A 27526-nucleotide genomic window follows, 5' to 3' on the forward strand; every position below is an offset into this window, starting at 1 on the left:
ATTTCATATATATAATGAACAGTGATCTTTGGAAATTTAAGAACTTGAAATGGTTAATGCTACACCATTGGTCAATATGGTCACCAATTTTTCCATAATCACTGAGCCCCAGACCAACGTATTTAGTAAGAAGACCTTGTCTGACAAATGTCAGAGGCATTTGATAAATTAAAGCCATATTTAAAAGAACACCTGTTCTATCAGCTCCAGATCTCAATCAACCATTTAAAATGTCTATTGTTGCAAGTGATGTAGGGGTTGGTGATCTATTAATTCAGGAAAGAAAAAATGGCATGGATCATCCAGTATGCTATTTCTCACAAATTAAATAAGCACCAGAGAACTTATTCCACTATCATGGTGTGCTTGGCTTTAATTCTGGCTGTACAACACTTTGATGTGTACATTCATTCTCTTTCTTCTCCAATTATTGCATTCAGTGATCACAACCTGATTACTTTCATCAACATAATGAAATATAAAAATCAAAGATTGTTGAGATGGAGCTTGATGCCACAAGAATATAACATCGATATCTGGGATATCAAGGGAAAAGAAAATATAATCGCATGTACATAAGTTTTATATTGCTTTATTTTGTTTACATTTGTATATATTCATCTTCCTGTGGAATTTTATTATTATCATTTGTGTGATTAATTAATATGGAAAAGGAAAGTTTTATTGCATAAATCTTTCTTTTCCTTAGGAGGTGAGGTGTTATGCATATTTATACTTTTGTAACTCATGGTACATGGTTTTGTCTAATTTTTGTAATTTTTATTCATGGTTGTAATTGTATCTTTAGTTAGACCCGAGTCTGTTAAGAGCGCAATAATACATAGGAAGTATAAATAGATACTGAAATAAGTGTTGACAATAACTATAATAATCTTACTAATAAGACTTAATGAGGTGTTTGGATTCAATTTTCATTTGCTGATTGGATTTAGGCAATTCTAGAAGAATTCATTAACTTCCCATTGGATGGGCTAGGTCACATGAATAGGTAAGTTTGAGGCAAAAAGAGTAGTAAGATCCGTCACATGGTGTATATTGTAAAATACAGTCGCAATAGAAGGTTTATATGAAGAGAGAAATGAGCAATCAGATTCATTCTGATTTTGGAGTCATCCTCATTTCTTGTGTTCCTATTTTATGCATGCAGACATGATTTATGTTGTACTTAGATATTATTTGATAGGAAAAAACATTTGTCTGGACTGTCCAGTGGATTAGAAAGTGCTCATTATTTGGACTATAATATTCTGGAACTGATGTGAATTATTCAAAGGAGTTCTTGACAATGCCATCCTAATGGCATGATTCTTGGTGGACCAGAATATTTATGATTTAAAATCTATCTGGAACTTCCACTGAACTTTGTCAGGATTATTTTGGATTCACTTAATAATACTGTAAATTCCTCTCAAAATTTCTTTTATAACTTTGCTAATTAAAGTATTTGTAAAGTTTTACAAAAGTTGATGGTTTTGCTTCTTTCTGTTACTTAGTTCCCAGACAAGCCCCCAATTTCTGCTATGCCTCTATGGTCACAGACTAGGTAACAAAACAAAGCAAAACCAACAAGTGATAGAAATTTTAGAACTAATTTGTCATTTAATTCACAATACTGTAAGTTCATTTTAATATTCATTTTTTATTATAGGGAAATTATTTGTTGAATTTTACAAAACTATGGTTTTCACTCTTTTTTATTACTTAGTTTAAGACCAAAGAGTCGTTAACACTATTTTTTGATCAAAAGTGGATTAGAAATTTGACCTCCAGTGGTAACATGGTCAGCCATTCCGATGTAAGATCACCTCATTAACAGTAAAAGATGCATGGATCTTGCTCAATATGTGTCAATCTTGCTCATTAATGAAACTGTCCTTGACATAAGCAAATATTCCATGTTTATAAAAACTGGATCATAAATATTATGGATCCTAGAGTGGCAACAAAGTTGCCAATTCAGACGCAAGATTACCTCATTATTATGCCTGGATCAGATGCAAGATTACCTCATTAATATGCCAGGATCAGATGCAAGATAACCTAATTACTATGCCTGGATCAGATGCAACATTATCTCATTACTATGCCTGGATCATGCTCATTATTAAACCTATCCAAGATCCTGATGATATAAACTCATATCCAAGTTTGATTAAAACTCAAATATGGCTTGCAGAGTTTAACATTCACTGCCAAGCAAATGCAAGATCACCCTGTTAATGTGTGTATCTTCACTCATTTTTTAACCCATCAATGATCCTTATTTATGACATAAGCATATATTCCAAGTCTGTTGAAAATCAGATCATAATGGTAACAAGCTCAGCCAAATTCATGCAAAATTCACCTGATTAACATGCACAAATCTTACTCATTATTAAACTCAGCTAAGATCTTAATAACAAAGGCCATATATGAAGTCATTTCCAAATAAGATCAGAAATATGAACTTGAAAGTGGTAACAAGAAATTCTTGATGGAAGGATGATAGATGATGCATGACAGATGCAGGCTCTACCACTGAGCTCATCTGACCAATGATTCACATGAAGCAAAATCTGACAGCTTTAGAAGCAAATTTCTGTGGAATTAGGATGTAAGCTTGACTTTTTCTTGAACTTATTATGGCTACCCTGCATTTCTAAGGGGGAAAATTCCCAATTATAGTGATGCAAGCAGACTTTACCACAGTTCTACTGCAATAAACATTCATGTATAGTAAGTTACTGTTAGAAGGGTTCTTAGACATAATTGGGAAAAGAGGAACACTGATGCAGTCCTCTACCACAGCATGTATCTGGTGTATAGACTGCAAATTCTGCACAGGATAAGATGGCAGAAGAGGGAAAAGAGGAGCCTCAGTCCTTGCCCTGTTCCCATACCATGAGGCAAATGAGTGATAGATGGAGAAAACCTTGTCTTCAACTGATTTATCACTGTGTGCATCATGGGTATGGTGTCTTGCCTCCTGAACAAAAGGCATATTATGTATTGTGGTGCTTAAGCTCCCTAAGAAGGTACAACCTGCTATTGCAGTGCCCACGTTAGTGGCATGAAAAGTGTTCTTCATCTCCCTACAGAGGGAAGCCAATCAACTTCTTGAATGTCTAGACCCACCTTCTGGAGAGGCTTCACCAACCACCAAAGATGTTTATCTCAACTTATGAGAAGTGGAAGAGATTCCGGTCTTGATATGGATGTCTGGAATCAACTAGATTCCAGGAGCTGGAGGAGTATAAGTTGCAAAAAGTGCAATGATTTTCTGTGTGCACTTTGAGCACTTACGCAGTCTGTGTGAGTTTCCCCAAGGGCCCTTTTTGTGGCCCCAATGCCCCACAGACTGTTCTGACATTATCCTGTAATAAAGAAATAATGAATGTCATCTGAAATCACTTATTGTTGCCTTGAAACTTTGCTGGTTGTGTGCAGTGTTGTACCATGTACACCCTTTTATAGAAAACAACAAGGTATGATGTTGCCATTAAACACCTGGTTGTGTGCAATATTATACTTTGTACACCCCTGTGTATGTGCTAAAAACACTGTATGATGTTGCCATGAAACTCACCTGGTTGTCTGCAGCATAAGGAGTATACAAAGTGAAATTGAAGATAGAGGAAATGTCCTCAACATCTATTGTGTTTTTCATATTTGTAATGAATGTGTGTTCACCTAAAAGATGGAACATGAGGTAGCCTCAGAAGCCCTTTAATGAACTAAGTTCTAATGGGGGGGGGAGAAAGACTATGATATGGTTTCTTATTTAAAACCAGATAGTTGTAACACCAAGAGTAATTAAAAACTGTAGAAGACAATTGATTATCTTTGGTAATTAGCTATAGGCATATTTTTTTCTGCTTATAGTTTTTGGTACAGTATGGTGTCCATGAAAAAGATGACAGGTAATATCTACCTTCTGTGCATGACCATGCAACACGGAGTAATGTGCAAAAGGTCATACTGACTTTTCTCCTCTCTATGGGATGATTTATTCACTTTGAACGGTGAGTTTTCAGCACAAAAATAGGTTAGCAATGCAATAGCAGCAGGATAAGTATTTGCTGCTATTAATGACCTAATTAATCTGATAACACAAAGCTTTCAAGTGCAACAACAAATACTTCAAGTCAGAGATCACAACTCATTCGTCAGCACTTAATTATATTCTCAAAGAAACACTCACAAACATAGCTGTGACAGTAGACTGACATTTTTCATGTTTGAATATAATAGGGTACATTACATTTATGTCGATCACACTGAAACGAAATTAAAATAGAACTAAAACACAAATTTCACTTTACAAAATTTAATGCACTTTTATTAATTAAAGTGTTGCCACCAGTAGGCATTCATAAAATTTTCATTTATCAAACTTTTGTTGAATATTCTTATTAACAGTGTACTGACAATCTTGTTTTAAAAAAAATTAAGAAAATATGACTTCTTAGGCCAAACCCAAAAATGTGTTTGCAATCAGCCAACCATCCCTATCTTTTACTGCCAGCCCTAACACTTGTTTCCCTCATGGTAAAAAATAAATAATTTAAAATGTACATTAAAAATTACATTGAAAATATATAATACTTAAATAAATGCTAACCCTTATTCTAAAACCAGTGCAATTGAACAAATACAATTTTTTTGTTTGGCCTTATTAATAGTTGAAAATTTCATGATGTTGATTCCATTTCAGTTACTAACCACCATTTCCTACAATAAAGTAAGCAATATATAAAGGTTTCACTTACCAATTGTGATTGCAAATTTCTTCACGCTCAACAAATAGGGGTCATTTTGCTTGATATTTTGCAGTGGATAAAATGGGATCCACAAATGACCATGGTATGAGCAGGTTTGTGAGTTATCTAGATACATTATCAAGGAAGTGGTGCATTTTAAATATCTGTCATTTGCGAGTAGTGAAGTACATTTAATATTTATTTGTTTATATAAATATAATCAAACTATATTTCAAACTATTCATAGTAAACCAAATCACTGAATGACTAATAAAAGAAAAACAAAACACTATTTTTGGGGGCACTGCAAATAAAGTACCTTACTCAAATACCATCTCTGCAGGATTCTAATCAAGAACCCACCGATTGCAACTAATACAAGTTAAACACATTAAAGTCTCTGGTGTCAGTATTATTTATCTTAGCAGCGCTTGCTCAATGATTTATAGACCAAGAGTTATGGACACTCATCCTACTAAAACCAAGGATTCAGATAAAACAAGAAAGAGTCCTGGATAAGAAAGTGATAATCAAGTGGAAAAACATACATGGACTATATCAGTTATGCAATTTGAAAAATTAAACAGAGAGAAAAAAATAAAGAATGAAAGCAATTTCAGAAAGCTGTTGAGTTGTCACTATAAACTTTGCATTTTTTAAACTTATGTGTCATAATAAAACACTTTGATTACAAAACCATAATTCAACACATTATAATGCTTATCAATTTCCAGAAGCAGAGTATTTAAGTCAGTTTATGCAACCATAAACAGTTGATACAAATACCAGCTGTTGACCATGGATAGATTCTGTTTATTTACCGAACTTTCACTCATACTCCCACCCAATGTCTGGAAATTCAACTAATTTATAAGTTAAAACATAAGTCATTTTATGTGAATTTGGAAACTAACAATGTACAATTCCTCATTATGGAGAATGTTGTTGTTTTGGGTTTAATGCCATTACTCAATGCAAGATAAGCCATACATAGCAGCAGTAGTAGAACCTATGGAATAAGAACCTGGGAAATTGATGAGTGTTGAAACCATCTTTGATTCTTAAGCAATAAAACAATTTTCAAGATGTAAGACAGCCATAGTGAAAATCTTGCGTATGATGCATGCATGGAAGGCAGCATCAGCCCATGCCAATAGTAAAGGCACGACTTAACTGCATTTCTGTTGCAAGCATTATTCAGTTCCTAGTGATATAGTCCTCGCAGAAAGTTTCCAGGTGTTAATCTTGCCTTGGGGTGATGCTGCTTTATACACGTGTCAGAAATTTAAATAAGGTCAGTAAATGATGAATACAACAGTGTTCTGTTTTGACAGGGATTAATACTATTAAGAGTGAGTGTTCTAAAGGATTTAATGTTGTGGGTCAAAAGAAGATGTATTTTACTTTGCATCCACTTACAAAGTCACTGGAAATACATGTATTAATTACTAGCAAATGTCCATTAGTCATAATTGATAGGAGGGTGAAAGTTTAATTATGAAATACAACATGGCGGTTCCGCTACCAGTAATGTCAGGAAAAAAGTGAAGATCTACTTCTTGGTCTAGGCACAAATATGTGATGATAACTAAATTTATTTTGGCTTCATCATATCATCAATACCTTGTTTTGTTATATCTCTCGACGATATTTTGTGTAATAATATTTCATTTCAAATCCTCCTTTCATTTCATAACAACTTATCAATATTCATTCTACTATATTTTTTTTTGTCCCAAATATTCACCAAGATTGCCATATGATGATTTTTAGCAAGGAAAATCATACAAAATGTCTTTGCAGAGTGTGACATCAAATGAAAAGAAATTACGAACTTCAATCATGACCGTAGTGAACCTCGAAATTAGGTGAAAAATATTGACGGTTATTTGTACAGTATTACACACGTTTCTGTAGGCTTTGTAAACTGTAGCATATGAGCCACTCCCGAGCTTTTCTGTAAATACAAATCCTTTCAATTTGGGGACTATACTGAGTGCACCAGAAGGCTTAGAAGAACTTGATGAATTGGGTATACAGGTCGACGGCCTCGACATTTCAGCATACCAACATTTCTATTGTTTTAGGTAGAGAGTGTAATTTCCGGTTTCGAATTGAGATTGTGACGTCAGTTTTTAAAATCCAATCAACAAGCTACATGATACTCTTGTGCCTTCTGTTTAATGAAATATTGCATTTCAGAATAAGATTTTAAAAATTATCATCAGCTTTAAGAATTTTCCATCTCCTTGGTGAAAAGATTGTTTGAAAATGGCGGAAAGGGGAAGTCATCAACAAGGTGATGGTCGTTACTAGGGAAAGTTGTTTACCTATGTATACTACTGTATCAAATGCAGTTTGTTGTTTAGTGTTGTTATTGCATAAATATCCCTTTAAATGAAGCGAACAAAGATCATGACGGTTTATACATTTGGATTATTATCTCCACGTTATTTAAAAAAAAATAAAACTAATGTCACAGCTAAAGTGCTCGTGTATCTAAGATCCTGTTTATTGATTTTTAAGCAGTAGTTAATAATAAAACATTGCTTGTGGTACATAGATTATTGGCCTTTATTTCACGTGCATTGGAGGTAATGAGAAGTTGTTAATTTGAGGTAATTCAGTATAATTGTATTTATCATCATATCTATTATCTTTATCTGCAGCAGTGTAGAGTTAGTCAAGAATTATGTTTTGGGTCATGCTGTGAACTTTGTATAGAACAGCATAAAAAGGTTGTAATTTGATATGGGTTGACGTCAATGAAATAAGGGTGTGTCATTTGTGAAGTCTACTGAATGGGTTTTGAAAATTTAAATCCTGCAGAATGTGCCATATTGGCTATATACAGTTTAGCCAATGAATTATACCCTTCTGTTTCTAATCAGAATATGAGCTAGCAGATTTCTGCCCAAATTTATTGACACAACAAGATATCTTAAACTACTGACTCAAATATGTTAGAATTGGCAGGTAAGTTAAGTTAGGGAAAACCATCAGGGGGCTGGGGATTTATTTTTCTAAATATATTTTACCTCAAGATAATTAATTTTCAGTTAATATAATGCATATAATTAGTCATGTTTTTCCACAGTTTAGAGTAAGGATTTTTTTCCATATTATTTGTGAGCAGGAAATGTTTTCTCAAGTAAAACTCCATTTAAATTAAATGGGCTCTCAGTCTGTTTTTTTTTTAAAAGCAGTATTCAGCTACTGTCAGCAATAGTTTTTCTTGTGACATATTTGCTTTAATAATAAAAGATATTGCCTAATGAAAATAATATGTTTTCAAACTAATAATGACCATGAATTCACAATATTTGGTTTGATTCCAGTAATTTATTTTGCATTGTTGTATTAAACCACAAATTTAAATACTTGCTGAATAATGATTCTTCTGTGGTAATTATAGAAATCTTCCACAATTCATGAATTCAATTACTGCTGTCATTTTCCCCAAAATAAAATATTGATACCAACAAAAACTAAATGATTCACAGCATATTATTAAACGTACTAAAGTACTTTTCAGTCACATTTATTTTAGAGAAAAAAATGTTAATAAACCTCATAAATGGGTAGCTGTGCATCAGGGTACAATCTAATAGACTACCTTATAGAGAATTTGATACACTCACATATTAAGACAATAATTTGAATGTCAGTTAATATTATTTTTCTAGTTCTTTAGGAAAAATGATAGTACAGGGAGAAGGAATATTATATGGGAGATAATCAGTAAGAGAGATTTAGGGAAGTTCAAATCTATGAGGTATTTTTGCTCATCTTTCAGCCACCTGAAAAACGTATTCATAATATTCAATACAATCATTCATAAAATGAAAAAGTTATGTATCTTTTTCTTTGACAAAAAAACATAACATGGCCAGTTGAATTTTAATTTTTTTAACGAACATTTGTAACTTGAATTCTATGAAAAATGTTTTTGCTGAAATTCGTTAAGTTAATTATCTTTTGTACACTTATATAACAGTAAATATTTTTTATCTAGTCAAAGCATTCATCAAAGTTGATATACCATTTTCTTTTAACTTATGACTTTGCAAATAAATTATATTTCAAGAAAAACAGATAAATAAGACAAGCTTTTTTTTTGTTGAATGAGTTATAAACAAATGACGTAGTTTGTCTGTGTAAAGTATTAACTGATGCTTCTAATTTTAGTAGCTCAAATACTTATAGATAGCAACTATTATACCCTCATTTTGTCAAAAGTTTGCTCCAGTTGCATAGATTGTTTAAAAAAGAATTAAAACTAATAAGCTGATTGTTGTATGTGAAATCCCTGATCATATTTACTCCTCAGTTGTTCAGAAAATTCAGTGATCTCCTACCTTTTTAATAGTAGACTGAATCACACGGGCTCAGCTAAAAATGGTTGTTGTAGTTTTAGCCAACTAAATAAAAAAATTCTTCCAAAAGTTGTTCTTCAGATCTCTGGAAATCTTTTGGGTAAATTCAATTTCAAAAACAGAAAGACAGGTTTAGACATATTCAAATTATAAATAAGTTTCTTCACTTTGATGTATGAAATAAAGTCTTGTATATACAAGAAATACATGTGAAATATATAAATAATTAAAAGTAAACCTATCTCTCACACACTGACAACTCACAAAATGACAAAGCATGGAATTATTGTAAGACAATCACAATGTAATTCCTAAAATCTTACCAATGTAGTGTAGTATTCTTATGTACAATAGTTATTTTCTTCAGTACAAGTTACAAAGTATTGAGCAACTTATTGCACCCAGAAATGCTCCCAGATGCAGGAGGCCATGGGTTTGGATCCTGGCCAAGCCATACCAAAGACTTATAAAATGGTACTAACAACTGCCTTGCTAGGTGCTTAGCATTAAGAGGTTAGTGTTAAGACTGGTCAGCCTGGTGTCACCTGGATAATGTGACTGGGTGAGAAATGATGTTACATTCTGCAGCATGATTCCCCAGTGCTGGACATCACTGTAAATTGACACACTGCAGACATCATAGCAATATGACTGAATTTTTTTTAAAGCCATGTTAAAAATCCAAATCTCACACACATTCACGCACTCTTCTATGTTTTGAATTTTTTCACTTAAGGTATGTTCAGCTGAACAAGGAGAAATCATATGCTCATGGTCAGTTGTTGGGACAAATAAGGGATATAATTAATACAATTTTTGGGACAAATAAGGGATATAATTAATACAATTGTTGGGACAAATAAGGGATATAATTAATACAATTGTTGGGACAAATAAGGGATATAATTAATACAGTTGTTGGGACAAATAAGGGATATAATTAATACAATTGTTGGGACAAATCATCATCATCATCATCATTGGCGACTTGGTCTCGAAAGACCATGCGAATAGCGCCCTTGGGGTGTTGCCTGTCTCTGTTGGCAACGTCTGCTGTGGCTGTGCAGGCCTATACGTGAGTGACAGTCCCTACTCCAGTTGGTGCAGACATACTGGGAAGTCTGCATTACTGTGGTTGCTGTTGCGTTCTTCTTTCTCTTACGTTTCTCTGCCACCAACTGGCCTCTCCTCGCATCAGCGACTGATATGCCATTGTTTACCACCAGTCTCCAGGTGTCTCGGTCCTCAGCCAGCTCTTCCCAGCCATCGGGTGAAATGTTGCATGCCTTCATGTCCCTCTTGCACACATCTTTGAAACGGAGTGAGGGGCGTCCGACTCTTCTCATGCCAGTGGCCAGCTGTCCATATAAGATGTCCTTTGGCAGCCTTCCATCCTCCATGCGTCGGACGTGACCCAGCCATCGAAGGCGGCGTTTAATTAGCAGGGAGTACATGCTGGGGGTACTTGCACGCTGCAGGATCTTGCTGTGTGGAACACGGTCTTGCCAGCTGATTTTCAGGATGCGTTTTAGGCACCGTATATGGAAGGAGTTGAGCCGGCGTTCTTGCCTCATGTAGGTACTCCACGTCTCACTTCCATATAGAAGGGTGCTGAGAACGCAGGCCTGGTAGACTCGGACCTTGGTGTGCTCTGTCAGCGCGTTGTTTTCCCAAACCCTCTTTGTTAATCGAGCCATGATGGTGTTTGCCTTTCCAAGCCTTCTGTCCAGCTCCATATCAATCGAGAGAGTGTTGCTGATGGTTGACCCTAGGTAGGTAAAGTTGTTGACTGCTTCCAGGGTGACACCGTTGATTTTGATTGAAGGGGCAATGGTGGTATCTTGCACACTGACATTTGTTTTTTCCAAGCTGATTGTGAGACCAAAGTGCGTGCAGGCAACAGCAAAACGGTCTCCCAGTCTCTGGAGGGCTTCCTCGGTGTGGGCCACAAGAGCTGCGTCATCTGCAAAAAGCATCTCCCTGATGAGCACAGCTCTCACTTTGGTCTTTGAGCGCAGTCGTGCCAGGTTGAACAGGCTCCCATCAGACCTGGTGTGTAGGTATATGCCATCCGTGGACGTGTCGAAGGCGTAGGACAGGAGCAGGGAGAAGAAGATCCCAAAAAGTGTTGGTGCCAGCACGCAGCCCTGCTTCACACCACTGTTAATTGGGAAGGAAGTTGAGGATGATCCATCATACAGGACTGTTCCCTTCATATCTGCATGGAAAGAGATTATCATGCTGAGGAGTTCTGGGGGGCAACCGATCTTACTCAGAAGTTCAAAAAGGCCCTTCCTGCTGACCAAGTCAAAGGCCTTGGTGAGGTCGATGAACATCATGTAGAGTGGTTGACCTTGCTCTCTGCTCTTCTCTTGGAGTTGTTGTAGGGAGAAGATCATGTCTGTCGTCGACCTGCCTGCTCTGAAGCCGCACTGTGATTCCGGGTACACACGGTCTGCCAGCAACTGCAGCCTGTTGAGTATGATGCGGGCGTACACTTTACCAACAATACTCAAGAGCGAGATCCCTCTGTAATTATTACAGTCACTGCGGTCGCCCTTGTTTTTGTAAAGGGTCACAATTGTGGCATCACGCATGTCTTGGGGGACTACTCCTTCCTCCCAGCAGCGGCAAAGAAGCTCGTGCAGTGGTTTAATCAATGCTGGTTTTCCACGTTTGATAGCTTCGGGCGGGATGCTGTCACTACCTGGTGCTTTGTCGTTTGGAAGGCAGTCGATTGCTTTGCTGAGCTCCTCTAAGGTTGGCACTTTGTCGAGCTCTTCCATGGTGGGCAGATTCTTTATGCAGCTGAGGGCTGCATCAGTGACTGCCGTTTCTCTGGAGTATAGTTCTGAGTAGTGCTCCACCCATCTGGCCATCTGTTGCCCACGGTCTGTGATCTTCTCTCCCATCAGGGATTTCAGGGGAGCGACCCCTTTCACTGTAGGGCCTAGAGCCTTCTTGATGCCACTGTACATGCCTTGGATGTGTCCGGACTCGGCACTGCGCTGGATCCCTTCACACAGTTGTTGCAGTACTCGTTCGCACACTGTCTAGCAATGCGTTGGGTGTTACTTCGGGCACTTCTGAGAGCAGCAAGCGTCCGTTCATTAGGGCATTTTTTGTAAGCTATGAAGGCTTTTCGTTTCTCCTCGATTTGTGGTTCCATCCTTGATAGGTGTGCATTGAACCAGTCCTGGCTGGGTCGTTCCTTCTTGCCAAACGTTGACATAGCTGTACTGTAGATGGCACCCTTCATGGCGTTCCACTTGGCTGTAGCGTCATACTCAGGCAGGTCCTGGAGAGCCTTGTTCAGGGCAGACACATACTCCTCCACCTTGGCAGGGACTGACATCTGTGCAGTGTTTATGCGAGGACATCCTTTTGGTTTTGTGCGGTGTAGCACGTGTGGCTGTAGTCGCACTCTGCTGCTCACAAGGGCATGGTCGGAGTCACAGTCTGCACTGTGGTAGGTTCTGGTGGAGAGGACGCTGTTAAGGGCAGAGCACTTGGTGATGACCAAGTCGAGTTGGTGCCAGTGATGAGATCTGGGGTGTTTCCATGACACTTTGTGTTGTGGCTTACACTTGAAGAAGGTGTTTGTGATGCACAGGCCATGGTAGGTGCATAGCTCCAGCAGTCTCTGGCCGTTTTCGTTGGTCTTTCCAGTGCCATGATATCCGAGGCAGGTAGGCCAGGACTCATGGTCCGCACCTACTCTGGCATTAAAGTCGCCGAGGAGGAATAGTGGTTCATTTTTGGGGCATCCTTTGATCTGTTCATCCAGCTGCCCATAGAACTGATCCTTCACGTCTTCTGATGACGTGAGGGTTGGGGCGTAGACACTGATGATGTTGACAGGACCTGAAGTAGTGGTGAGGCGGATGGACAAGAGATGCTCAGTGCCCCCTGTTGGAGGTTCAACTGAGGCCAGGAGATTGTTTTTGATGGCAAAGCCCACTCCGTGCTGACGGGGCTCCTCAGGTTCTCGACCCTTCCAGAAGAAGGTGTAGTTTTCCTCTCTGAGGGAGCCACTAGAGGCGAGCCTGGTTTCCTGGAGGGCAGCTATGCTGATATTTAGTCTGGTGAGTTCTCTATCGATGATGGCCATCTTTCTGGTGTCGTCCACTTCTCTGAGGTCGTCGGAGATGCCTGTACACATGGTGCGCACATTCCAGCTTGCAAATCGAAGAGCTGGAGTCTTCTTTATTGGTTTCTTGTTTCTTTTGTCTGGTGTGGAATTACCGTCTGCTTGTCATGCTGAACAACACACTGAGCTCCAGACACCCACTGGAGCAGGCAGACGATGGCGGGTCAACACCTTATTGACCGGGGGCTGCCCGGCTTGAGGCGGGCGATAGTTGGCCAGTGGGACACGATGATCCCTCCCACCGTCAAAGCTGACTTGTGGCGCCCCTTCCCTACGCCAATCGGGTGGGACTTATAACCCGTAAACTGTCAGCTTCCGTGTTGTTTCCTCACTCAGTAGCGAGACTGGAGTGTCCTCTCCAGGGCGCAAGCCTGGGCGTGGAATATGGAGATCCTGGGCTGCCCAGACATCAGGATCCCCCTCTCGTCCTTGCTGGTGGGGTCCAAAGGAATGCTGAGCATGACATTTGGCACCAGTTTGGATGCAGGAGCTGCCGGAAGGAGGTCGTAGTCGACCCCCAGCCGCCTTAGGGGCTCCACTCCTGATTTTCTGTCTGGGTTTACTCCCGTAGCCTTTCCTTCTCCCGAAGATATCCACAAGGCAGTGGAGCCATAATCCAATGGATGGGACTTGGTTGGTTTTGAATCAGAGTTTCCTTCTCCTAGATGAACTGCCTGACAAGGCTAACGAGCTTCATCTGCCCGGGTTTGGGGTCAGAGTTTCCCTTCTCTTAGACTGGTTGCCTGCCAAGGCTAATGAGCCCAGTCTGCCCACCCAGTTATACCGCCGGGTACTCGGTCGCGCCACACAGCAGGCTCTGTTAAAACAGGGGGCACCGCATGAAGGTGCTGCTGTGGACACAATAGTGTAGGAGAGGCCACATGCAAGTAACCTCCTGCCCCGCAGAGCGAGACAGTGGTCCTGCGGCGATCACTACACCTGGGAAGGAGAGGCTATGAGAGACGCTTCACTTTCCTTTGGCAAGCGGGATGTCAGGCCCAGGCCACGCACCCCCTGGGACAAATAAGGGATATAATTAATACAATTTTTAGGACAAATAAGGGATAAAATTAATACAATTGCTGGGACAAATAAGGGATAAAATTAATACAATTGCTGGGACAAATAAGGGATATAATTAATACAGTTGTTGGGACAAATAAGGGATATAGTTAATACAATTGTTAGGACAAATAAGGGATATAATTAATACAATTGTTGGGACAAATAAGGGATATAATTAATACAGTTGTTGGGACAAATAAGGGATATAATTAATACAGTTGTTGGGACAAATAAGGGACATAATACAATTGTTGGGACAAATAAGGGATGTAGTTAATACAATTGTTGGGACAAATAAGGGATATAATTAATACAGTTGTTGGGACAAATAAGGGGTATAATTAATACAGTTGTTGGGACAAATAAGGGATATAATTAATACAGTTGTTGGGACAAATAAGGGATATAATTAATACAATTGTTGGGACAAATAAGGGATATATATATAATTAATACAGTTGTTGGGACAAATAAGGGATAAAATTAATACAATTGTTGGGACAAATAAGTGATATAATTAATACAATTTGACAGAAAACTTGTTCACTTCTGTTCATTTTAGTTAACTGAACTTAGACTTATTGTTTGTATATGTGGATCACTAAATAAACACGAAAAATTTCATCTTAGCAAACATTTCCCAAATATTGACTGATTTTGAGGCAATGTTTCTTTTATGTTATTTCTCATTTTATTTATGTTCTCGAACAATTTGAACATAAAGATTAATTACTTTGCAGCTGAACACCATCTGTGATCTTGTGGGGGAGGGGGAAGACCTTCATTGCTTGTGCTTTGATACTTTTACTTTTAGGTTTAAGGTTTTAAAAAGTTATTGGATTGTGTGTACACTCTAAATGATCATGATTTTTCAGTGGCTATTTGATACATTTTGTTTTAGTTTCTTTGGTCTTTGGTTCTTGTAATCACGATGAAATATGACTATTGTACGCTCATAAAAAATGTGCCAGGCTCAGTTAAGTGCTTGAAATTACCATGCTAGTCATGAACAAATATACATATACAGATCTGAACATGCATAATAACTGATAAATTTTATGACTACATGTATATATGTTTTGTGACTCTATACCATAGATTACCTCCTTTATTTTATTCTTGAAGATTAGGTAACTTTCTGTAGATAATCATAACATCATTTAGAAAAGTTATTACTGCTTTTTTATTATTCCCATCACAGGTGGACATCGGTCAGGGGTTGCTGTTTTATGTTCCCTTTACAAACAGTTGATATTAAATTAGAATAATTATGGCTCTGCTGGAGTTGGGGTGGGGATGTTTAACTGTTGAAAGTGGGAAAGGCACAGGCAGAGGTGTTTGCTTTACAACTCAAACACTGTCGAGAAGATTAACATACATTTACATGTCTTTCACCTACTTGGGATGACATTAAATTTTATTACTACTGTATTAGGAAAACTACATGTCATCTGAAGCAGATAGCTGATGAAAATTACTGTTTCTGTGTACTGCAGTGGAAGTTTACTTGTAAAAGCACAGGATGTCCTAATTTACCCTGTCTTTGAAATACAGAAATGGATTTTCACTGTGTCATCATTCCCATTTTCTGAAACTACACTTGCAAAATTCATGAATATAAAGAACTAAAGCTACAAGCTCATTTGTTTATAATTTAGCTGAGGAAGTGAAATTAATTCTGCACGGTTTGCAATGTTCTATCAAATACATGTCAAAAGTAAGGCTTTGTACTCTCAAATCCTTGTCTACCCATCATTCAAATGTTACAGTGAAGAAAATTATAGGTTTTTTCAACTTCCATTAGAATATACACATTTTTCTATAACAAAGATTACAGTGTGAGTGGAATACCTTTTCTTCAAATTTGATACCAAGAAGTATGACCTTTAAAATGCAGTATTTTGATTAATTATAATTGATCGTTCATATCAAGAATGAATATTCTTTCAATAAAGCTGGAATTTCTCTTCTACTTGGGTATGGATTTTCAATATTAGAAGGGGTATAACTGAAAAATCAATTACTTTCTAACAGTTCCTTTCCTTGTTTGTATAGTCATTTGCTTGAACAGTAGCAGGGGAGGGGTTGAATAATCCACATTTAGTGAGGAAACTGTATTTTCATTTTTTATATCAGTTTAAGTAGTGAGATCGTCTTTATTTGTGCCTTTTTTCTTTAGAATTATGCCTGTTCCAGCAGCCAAGAGAACTGTTGTTTGTTATGTTTGTGGACGAGAATTTGGTAGTCAGTCAATTTCAATACATGAAGTTCAGTGCTTGAAGAAATGGCATATTGAAAATGAAAAATTACCACGAGGTCAACGTCGTAAAACTCCTGTTAGACCAGAGATTTTGCCATCAGTTGATGGTTCAGGCAAGGACTTAGAAAGATTCAATGAAGCTGCATCTAAAAGTGCACAGGGACAACTAATCCCTTGTGAAAATTGTGGAAGAACTTTTCTGCCAGATAGATTACCTGTTCATCAAAGAAGTTGTAAACCCGGTATGTAGATAAATTATTTCTCTTTTTCTCATCAGCAAGTAATGTCCATTAACTTTTATCATATATGTATAGTCAAGTCTGATTCATCTATATCAGGGGTCTCAAACTCAACCACACCTGAAGGCCCATGAGGGCATTTTTGATGGCCCAAGGGCCACACCACCTGAGTTATCTTTCATGACACCTTGTGACACCAATCATTTTGTGGGCCACAGGATACAGCTTGGTGGTCCATGTGTTTGAGTCCCCTGATTTAATTCATACTTTGTATGTAAGACAGAAGACTAACCCATTGGTCACATAAAAAGTTAAGATTGTTCAGTACTCACTCTTTATAGCTATGTTCATGGGAACCATAAAAGCAGTCAGTATTATAATGAGGGAACCTAAAAATGAGGTCTGTTGTAGGAAGACTATGATTATTCTGCACAGGGTATTTAATGATGGAAAACCACATCATAATGTTACTCCTCCATAGGTAAGAACTAGAATGAAATGACTTAAGGAATAAGCAATAACATAATTAAGTTTAATCGGTATAACAGGATGAAGTAGGGTATCCATGTTTTTCTTTTTTTGTGATGATACACCCCACCCAGACCTTTACAAATATGGATAATATTTAGTAAAGATAAATTCTTAGCACATCACCTACTTCCTGAAAAAGAACTTTAGGCTGTCCCTCTGGGCTTATAATGGATGAACTACTATATAAGACAGAAAATAGTACTTAGTGGGCTTTATCACTGGGGACCAAATTGATTCCAGAACAGTGGATTGCCCCTGGGAGAGCCTGCGCATATTGCCCATGTGTACTACCCCTTCATTCTTTTCTTGGTCAACATGCTGTAATGTCTGCATTGTTACATCAAAGAAGATCTGCCATTGCTTCATGGGTGAACAAGCAACTTTACTATTTCTCTTGTGTGATAAACATTAGGATTATACACCTGATCAAGTTTTATCTCTGCTAATTTAAGCTTGCTTAAGAGTTATTAGAATCTGTTCTGTACATGCGTGTGTACAGTTTAGGATTTTATTTTCATTGTTTGTACCTTAAACAGGACATTAGTGATTTAAATTTGGTTGTACATTTTTCTTGCTAAGATTAGGTAGTTTGTTTAATTGTCCCCATGCTTGCATAAATTGCTATCAACAGACTCACCTTTATTCATTTATTATTCATTATGAATAATTTAATTCACATTTCCTATGTCATGAATTGTGTTATTTGTATTTGTGGCAAGCAGGTGACACTCCACTTTTTACATTCATATCACATGCTTGGTTATTGACCACAGGTTTTTTTATATTAGTTTCAGATGGCTTTCCTTCATTTTCTTTCCATTTGTTGTTAGCAATTGTAACCTTCTGGTCTTTTGCTAATTTTGTAGTCTGTAGATTTCATTAAGCAGGATTGACCTGATTACCAGTATTTTTTTATTTTTCTTTATTGAGCTTACCATTGCCTCCTTCTTTGCATTTAAACTTGTGAAAACATTAAAGTAAGGCAAGATTAGTTCATTCTTTACCTTGTGTATAATTCTAGTTGCACAAAAGTTTTTTGTATAGGAATCTTCTTTTCAGATTTATTTTACAGGAACAATGTTTAAGCAGGGTGTGATCACATGAAATCCCCCTGTGACATTCTCCCCTGATTTGCACATCTTACACATGCTGCAAGAGGACAGATGTTTGCCCCTTCAGCAGCCTATGATCTGACTAGGTCTGGGATCTATTGCTGAGCATACCATTGACATATCTTTAAAGGAAGGAAGAGTGTTCCTTCCTCATCTTCTTCAGAGTTTTGGTGTTCTCATTTTCTGAGTCCCTCAGATCTCAGAAAAGGATTACTTAAATCTCTATGGAAACTCTTAGGGTTGGTGGACCCCCTCCCAAAGAAAATTATAAATGGTTAGAGTGCGTTGTACCCTGCCATTAAAGAGGAGCAGCACCTTTCTCATTATGTGAGGGCAGAGAACAAGTCATGCCCTCCTGAGAAGGGGATGGACCTTCTTCCCCAAAAATGCTTTTGGCTGTGGAGAGTTGCCGTCATTTACCTGCTGGATCCATTACTAAGGATAGTCTGTTAACTCATTGGAAAGAATTACCATTTCCATTTCCTCTTCTCCAAAGTCTCCCCCATGACATAGTGACATGGGGTAAAGTAATCTTGAGAGAGTGGAACAAAAACATCCTTTCTGTTCTCATCAGTGCACAATAGATTGATACAGAACAGGCTGTGATACCCCCTCCCATTGGGTCCGCTGCTCCTTCTCAAACATCAGATAAAGTGGCAGAGAAAGAAGAGACCTGGAATGCCAATAAAGTGGGTAAACAAGGTTTACTGCCCAGTGACCTGTGTCCCTAGCCTTCAGTTTTTTGTGACTATATAATTCTTTTCAGTTTGTAAAAACTTTATGGGGCCAACTCTCAAACAAGTCTCTTGTTGCTTTCTCACTCAGTTACAGTTAATGAGTTCTCTCAAATGTTTAGAAAGGGCCAAGACTTGGCTAGATAATGTATAGGATTGTCTGTTCACACCTCCGCATTGCAACCCTTGGTAGCTGCTTCTAACTAAAGATCCTTATCCCTTCTTGACGTACTTAGCTGCCCACCTTGGATACTTCAGCAGCTCAAGTGTGCATTTCTGCAAAGACTTGAACTCACCCTGCAGAGAAAACTATACAGTCCTTCAAACAAAAGGCTTGGTCACTAGTAACTGTAACCTTACATGCTGACATGTTTTCAGCAGCCTTGTTCAGCCTGCTGAAAGAGTAATCTCTGTTGCCAATGGCTTTTCATTGTTTGTTGGGAGCATTGGCAGAAACTTTTTCTATGCATGCATTGTCCTTGTCTATTGCCTTGTCAGCAGAGCTTTTCCACTCTGCTGAGATGTAACTCTGAACACTTGCAAGGTCTTACTAGAGCCTTGTAAGAACCTTCTAAGGGCTGCCTCCTGGAGGCATTGTCTCTGTTCTGAAGGCTCGTCTCCACTGTGGCTACAGATGATTTGATAGACCAATGACATCATTCCCTTGCATCCACTCAAGACACTGTTTGAAACTGGCCAAGAAGCCCTAAAAGGGTGCATCACAAAGGCCCAAGGAAGAAGTTCATGGGCCATTTCTCCTTTTCTAAGGACACAGGTGGACAGCCCTAGGGACTTGTTCACACTCCCGCAAAGTGTACCTCTTCAGTTGGTACCTGTTGGCACCAGACTAAACTTGTTTCATATGCTTGGTCTGGCATAACAGTCAATGGCTGTCTCCTTTCTATTAAAAAAGATGGCTACTGGCTTCAGTTTCAGGATCTTCCTCCTCCCATTTCTTCCACCAATTAAATTAAGTGCACTTAAGAGGTTTACTCCATTCATCAGATGACTACAGTATAGACAGTGTTAAATGACCTATCTCTGGCTTTCAACTTCTGGATTCTCCTGGTTCCCAAGAAAGAGCAAAATTCCCATTGAATTATCAAACTCTCCTCCCTAAAAAGATTCTTCTGGAGCAACAATTCAAGATGGAGACTACAGCCTCAGTCTTGGAATACCATCAGACCTAGTAATTCAACAGTCTCCATCAATCTTCAGGTTGCATACCTTTATATCCCCATCATTCCTCCACAGAGGAAATGCCTCCTGTTTTACTTGGATGGGGAAGTCTTCCAGTTTAATTCACTGCTGTTTGTCCTAGCCTCAGCACCTAGAGCTTTTACCAGGGTCATGTGAGTAGTTGCAGCCCATTTATGGTCACTAGGTATCCCAATCCTCCAATATTTTGACACCTGGTTGATCCACAGCTTAAGTCCCCCAGACTAAATCTGCCTTGCTGTTTATTCATAGTGACCAGGCTGGGCCTTCGGCCAAACTTAGAGAAATCAGAGCTCACTCCATCTCAAGAGTTTGTCTATGTGGGGATGAAATTTTTCACAAGATTAGTCTGTGTCCCGCAGGACAGAGTGGACAAGATCCTGTCCCTGATGAAGATCCTGAGAGTAAAGACCACATTGGCATCTTATCTCTGTCTCTATCTCTGTCTGTCTATCTGTCTGTCTCTCTCTCTGCAATAACATTTCTACAGTTTCTTCTTTCGGCAACATGGAAACTGCACAAAGACCACTTGAATTCTTTGTTTTTTCTAAGTTGAGATTTCCACCATCATCTATTTTGATGGACAAATCAGGACCAGTTTTCAGCTGGAGTCCTGATGTACCCTCCAACCCACTCCTGCTTGTGCACAGACATGTCAGATTCAGGGTTCAGTACTCTTCTTGAGTAGGAAAAGCTGATTCTTTAAGGTTCATGGACCAGGGAAGAATCTACCCACAGCATCAACAATTTGGAAATGAGGGCAGCACTCTTTGCCCTTCAGGGGTGCATCTACCAAAATTTGAGGTCACTACATGACGATGTCTTCAAACAACACATCACTGGTAGCGTGCTTCAAGAGACAAGGAGGCATACATGCACTTTTTCTCTCTGTACAGGTTTGGAGCCTCCTTTGCTAGGTAACTTTAGAAGAAATTACCCTCCAAGTTTGCCACATACCTGGAAGAAAGAATATTTTGGCAGACAATCTGCCAAAGAGAGGGAATATAGTCCTCACAGATTGGTTGCTCCACCAAATCCACATCAGACACCCTGTTGAAACTTTGGTGGACTTGTTTGCCACCAAGCTAAACAACTACCTCCATTTTATGTTTCCCCAATTTCCAACATGAAGGCCTAAGCAGTGGTAGGTTTCAGCCTGAGTTGGGATCATCTGGATGCTTATGTGTTCCCACCATTCAGGATGATCCCTCAAGTCCTACTCAAAGTCAGTCACTCTACTTGTTTTGATCCGCCCTCTATATTCCCAGCAGTCATGGTTCAGTGATCTTCTTGACCATCCCAGGACATTACCTCAGAGGAGGGACCTCCTGTCACATCACAGGGTCTCCCCTACACAACAGATCACAGATTCTCTACCTTCATGCTTGGCTTATTTCAAACAATCTCTCAACAAAGAGAAGTTTTCAATCAAAGTTGCCAATCACATCATTCAGTCCAGGAGAAGATTGATGTCTAAAGTGTATAATGCCGAATGGAAAATCTGTTGTGATTCATATAGTAGAAAGCATAGCAATCCTTGATGTTCCTCTATTAACACAGCGGCTGATTTTCTTTTCTTCATTATGAAGAGAAGCATGCTCAACATCTATTATTAAGGGCTTTTTCCAATACCATCAGATTTACAAAAGGCCAGGCCATCGCGATAGGTTCTCACTAAGAAGACCTGCTCAGGTATTAACCAGTGTTTTGCACTCTAATGCCAAAATGGAATCTTTCTGGTGTTTTGTTGCCTTTTAATAAACCCCCCTATAAATCTTTGGGTGAATCTTCCTGAACCTTACTCTCAAGACATAGCCTCAGTCAGCATCTGTGAGACAGAGGAGTGAACTTCATGTCCTGTCCTTAGATGAGGCCTGTGTCAGATTCATTGGGAATTATGAGTCACTTTCTTGCCTTTGCCATCCAGGTATTTTTGCAAAAAACACAGCTTCTATTGGTTGCTTCACTCCCAAAAGAGAGATCCCCAGTCTCAGCCATATCTGTGCTGTGGATGACCAAGATGGAGATTTTTTTATGTACAGTTAGGGCTTTACAGTTTTCTTTGTCAGGATCTAAAAGGAGAATGAAGGGTAGGAAGTATCTTTTTTCCCCACTAAAGGTTCAACTGATATTTCAGCTTTTACTGTTTCTAGGTGGATTGCATTAACTATCAAGAGATTTTACAAGTCCTTTACCAATAGGGACTCTTCATTCATGAAAATTAAAGTTCATCAGGCTCAAGCCATTGCTGCCTCAATGGCCTATCTAACTCATTTGTTTTTTGAGGATGTAATGAAAGCTGTGTTTTGGCATTTTCACATTACTTTGTCCTCCTTTTACTTTCACTCATTAGCTCACCAAAGTGAAGGCATATTCTCCATGGGGCTGAACATCATGGCCCATTTTGAGTCAGTCCCATAGTAGTCTCCTTCTCTTCAGTCAGGGTTAGTATTCCTTGTGGTTGTTTTTCAAACGCCTGTGTTGGGATCATCATCCTTCCACCAAATTGACTAATTAACCTATATAATAGCAACAGGTATGATATTACTAATATTAAAGTGAATGGGGGAAGGGTAAAACTAATTTTAATGATGCATTACCTATAAGTTGCTGTTGTTAGATTCCTTATTCCCATTGTGTATCGATGTCTTCTAAGCTAATCTGCTCCCTCAAAAAGAATGAAGGAGAAATACACATGGGCAAGAATTACAGGGTGTCCTAGGTGTTCTGAAATCTTCTGTTTCACCCTAATGGGAGGATAATTTTTCATCATGAATTAACATTTGATTGATCAATTACTAGTTTGTACAGCAGATGAAGACCTTCCTTGCATAATCTGTTACATCTACTTTGCATAATTTTCTATATTATTATTATTATTATTAATCTATCATATCTTCCTGTATGCTAGTAGTCCATTCAGAAAACCACAGTACACATTCATGCTCATGGATTTACCTATTATTTACTGAAGTTAGCAAATAGAGAAATCAAATTAAATTAAAATATTTGATTTTTAAAATCTCAAAATAATATGAATACTTTGTGAAATATATATTTTTTAAAAATTGTGATTCAGATCATCCAGAAGATGGCACCATGTACATGTAGGCATGGACTATTTTGATATATAACATGCCATTTGGTGAAAAAGGTTCATGTCACAGGTCCCTTGGAACTTGTTGGCTGTTTTGGCTTCCTGTCAGAAAAAATGGCAGATTATCTTCCACTGCATACAAAAATGCTATAACAAATTATTTCGGTGGGGGGTTGAGGGTTGGGGGTTGGTTCTCCACTATTTTCTGAGCATGTGTTGTCAGGATGGCAGCACTAGAAATATAAAGTCAGAAATTGTAAAGAACTAGTCCATCTTGATATAGTGAAGTCCTGCTATAAAACACTTTGATATGGAACAGAATTTGGTTGTAGCCTGATGTTTGTGTGGTTCCCAAAATTTTGCAGTCATTTAACCTGTTTCTTGAAGTACTGTGAAGTTTTTAATGCCTAAATAAATGAGTTTGATCTAACAGTTTGGCAAGATGTGTTGTATTCTTAGAGAAAAAAATATTGCTCTTATAATTTTTGAACCATCAACAATAAGTTTGTCTTTGATGCATCATGTGAAGGACTGTTGCACAATCCAGGGTAAAAATATAGCCAACCAATGTTTGCTCTGTCATGTGACTTACCCAACCAATCACCAAACAATGCAGAGGTCTTGAATGTTTCTCACCTTAATTTATAAATTATTTAAGCCACCTATTTAAAGGAACCAGTAGAACACTAATGAACCATCATACCCACTCCAACAAAAAAATTGTTGCCTGAATTGTCAGGGGCAGTTTTAGGCATTCCTCTAGTAATTCTTGTTTAATATACAACAAGGTGATAGCTCATTGAAGTCCCTATTTTTCCTTCAGACCCTGTCTTCATTTTATATAGCTAATGAGGATACACATGCATTTTTTTCTTCAGTTAACTGACTTGTTTGCCTATAACATGATACAGTACATTGCTAAAAGATGGCAAGCTTTTTAGGAAAAATAATTATTGTATAATTTTCATTTATTACTATGCAACCACTTCCTTTATAAAAAGAATATGAAAATTATCTTAATGAAAGATACAAAACTATTAGGCAAATAACTGGCAGAAGATCTGACCATTCTTATACTTGCCTTGAAGATTGGCTTGTAGCAAATTAAATACCATCTGTACTCACTTATAAATCAGGTCCAACTGCAAACAATATTTAACCTGAATTGCCATGATGCATTGTGCTGCCACTCAGGATCTGTGATGTTTGTTCTGCTGATTACTCGTAACAGTCTGCATAGACCCAGATCTGCCAGCACGTTATGTGACAGCAAATTTGGGTCTATACAGTTTGTAGTTGGACCCTACTTATAAGGAAGTATATACAGTAGTTCTAACTCGTAGAATGAGTAATTACAGAAAAAAGAAACTTACATCATCTTAAAATTCTTATATATTTCAAAAGTAGACAGGTATTGTAATACAGCTACATGTAACATTAATTAATATGGTACGTCCAACTGCAAAGAAAACAGACTCTGATTTCCAAGGCAATAATGTGACCGCAAATCAGGATCTAGTTTGTTTACTGATTGGTCCTAACAAACTGCATATATCCTGATCTTCTAGTGCATTATTTAATGGTTGATCATGATCCAAGTTGTTTGCAGTGGGACTTGAATATAAACTTTTAATTACTCTGGATTTTACATTGGACAGATTTTAAGGTGATGGTTGTGGTGATAGTGGTGGTTGTAATAGTACTACATTACTCCCGTACTATATTGCTGTTCATGGGTGTCATTAAAGTGGATGAACTTATAAATGAGGATGACATACAATGAGGTATTTAAACATAATATTAAATATTATTATTAAATAATGAAATTGGATCTGTGACTATACATACCTTTTAAAAAGCAACTGCTTTATATGGAGACACCTTATAATGAGGGAGTACTGTAGTAACATCACACAACACCAGAAAATGATGCTTCAAAGTCAGTGGTATATGCATTGCATGATAGTATTATTTGTATTAAATATTAATTCTTCCTAGTATTATCAAGCATTCTCCTGTAGAATCCAGGGATAGCACTTTCATTTCTGTTTGGTGTATATTAATTTTGTAATTCTCAATAGTTAATCATATATACCTTGATTTTTGTCACTGGTATCCAGAATGACTGTGTAGTTAGATGAAAATTACAAGGTCAATGTGCAAGTGTGTCTGCTGTGCACAAGTGCATATACCACTGACTTGGTAGTATCATTTTTTGGTTATATGTACTTAGTCATGATGATACATGTATATGGATTGGTGCATGCAGGCAAGGTGATTGGTACCATTTACCTGCGGGTCTGGGTTTGAATCTTAGTAGAATACAAATTAAAAATTCTCTAACATGTATGATTAATTGTATTAAATATTAATTCTGCCTAGTACCATGAAGTATTCTCCTTCCAGGGATAGCACTTAACATTTGATTTCATGTATATTAGTTCTCTCTCTCTCTATGTATGTTCTCTCTCTCTTTGTATGTATGTGTGTGTGTGTGTGTATATATATATATATATATATATATATATATATATATATATATATATATATATATATATATATATATATATATATATATATATATATATGTATATATATATATATATATATATATATATATATATATATATATATGATGCAGGAAACCTTTTTGTTTGTCATAAGCTAAATACAGAAACCTAAACCAATAAAATGTGAGATGTAGATCACTAAGACCTTGTTTTATGGTTTGAAGATTCTAGTATAAACTGAGCTAGAGTGGTAAACTTGAAACTCAGAATTTAACCCAAGTCAGTAAAGTATGAAATACAAGTAATAGTGACCTTCCTTTGTGATGAGGGTGTGATAGTCATCGAGATGCATCCCCTCACCAAGTTTCAAAATCTCAGATTTAACAATATGTATATAGTGTGCAAATTCTGACTAAAATTCAAAAATAGCCAAGAATATACAACTTATATACAAGAATGTACAAATTTAGCCCCTGCCACAAGGGTAGGTGTTATGAAAATCACTCCAAGCTGTTGTCTTGGACCTAGGAAACAAAGACTGAGTTTCAGTGCTGCCATATCATATGTATGCTTTTATCAGTGTGGGTGGTGCCATTGATGCTGGGGATAATTCATTAGCTTATCTTCTATTTCATAGATGTGAGCGAAAATTAAAGTGTTGCATATGCAGAAAAACCTAACTTGAAAGACCACTGTCTTGGAAGATCACTGATAATTTAAGATACTCCATGGACTAGATTTTTACATCATATAATATCCTTTCGTAAGAGACATCCTGTCTTAAAAAAAAAAGTATTTTGTTAGCAAAAGGGAATGGATGGCCTTTTGAAGCATTTATAAATTATACTTTCAAACCAAGTCCAGGATTAGTCTCTCTTAATGTTCCAAACAATTGTTAAGCACTAGATAGGAGTTTGATTTAATTAGTTTGGATCCAATCCAATCCAAAGTCACGGGTAAAATTATTTGATCATCAAGGTGTTATTGGCATGACGAATTAAATATCTTTTCAGTATTATAATAGTAATCAAATTTAAATACAGGGCTAAGCAAGTATTTTCTTGATCCACTTGTCCCAAACATGTAACTTAGAAACAAAATCATTTCTTCAGAACAACTTATCACTTGTCTGTGAATTTAAGTAACAAGGAAAATACAGTTGTTATTTTTGAGTAAATTACTTTATTTTCATTAAACATTCAATTTTATATAGTTTAATTTTCAAGAACAAGTTTTATGAATGTATAAAAAATGTTCTACTCAGTTTTTAAAGCTATTTTTTAATAACATCTCCCCAGAAATGTGATGTATTAGATGTCTAACCATAATCTTTCCCAAGCAGTGAAGTGGATACATTATTTCTAGTAAAGGAGATACTGTATTAATTTTTGTTTGCTGTTAAAGTTGTATAACTAATACTTCCCTAGATCTATCAAAAAAGTTCTATTGTAGATGTTGCACCTATTAAAAG

The 27526-nt window shown here is 37.5% G+C and overlaps 2 protein-coding genes across 3 annotated transcripts in view; one reads left to right on the forward strand and one right to left on the reverse strand.

Annotated features, from left to right (window-relative positions):
• LOC149800645 (serine/threonine-protein kinase ULK3-like) overlaps positions 1 to 6825 on the reverse strand; it is a 93249-nt gene extending 86424 nt beyond the window's left edge. For both annotated transcript variants that reach the window (XM_089954654.1, XM_089954655.1), the window contains exon 1: positions 6671 to 6825. In XM_089954654.1, the coding sequence (XP_089810780.1) occupies positions 6671 to 6820 (150 nt within the window). In that variant the 5' untranslated portion in view covers positions 6821 to 6825. The remainder of the gene's footprint in view (positions 1 to 6670) is intronic.
• A 203-nt stretch (positions 6826 to 7028) lies between these two features.
• The window catches only part of LOC149800646 (uncharacterized), a 39723-nt gene continuing 19225 nt past the window's right edge, over positions 7029 to 27526 (forward strand). Inside the window, exons 1-2 of the mRNA XM_089954656.1 lie at positions 7029 to 7062; positions 16534 to 16856. Coding sequence (XP_089810782.1) covers positions 16538 to 16856 — 319 coding nt within the window. The 5' untranslated portion in view covers positions 7029 to 7062; positions 16534 to 16537. The remainder of the gene's footprint in view (positions 7063 to 16533; positions 16857 to 27526) is intronic.

Source organism: Sinohyriopsis cumingii, chromosome 4 (genome assembly GCF_028554795.1).
Source record: "Sinohyriopsis cumingii isolate HCF-2022 chromosome 4, ASM2855479v2, whole genome shotgun sequence".
In the NCBI taxonomy this organism is placed as follows: domain Eukaryota; kingdom Metazoa; phylum Mollusca; class Bivalvia; order Unionida; family Unionidae; genus Sinohyriopsis; species Sinohyriopsis cumingii.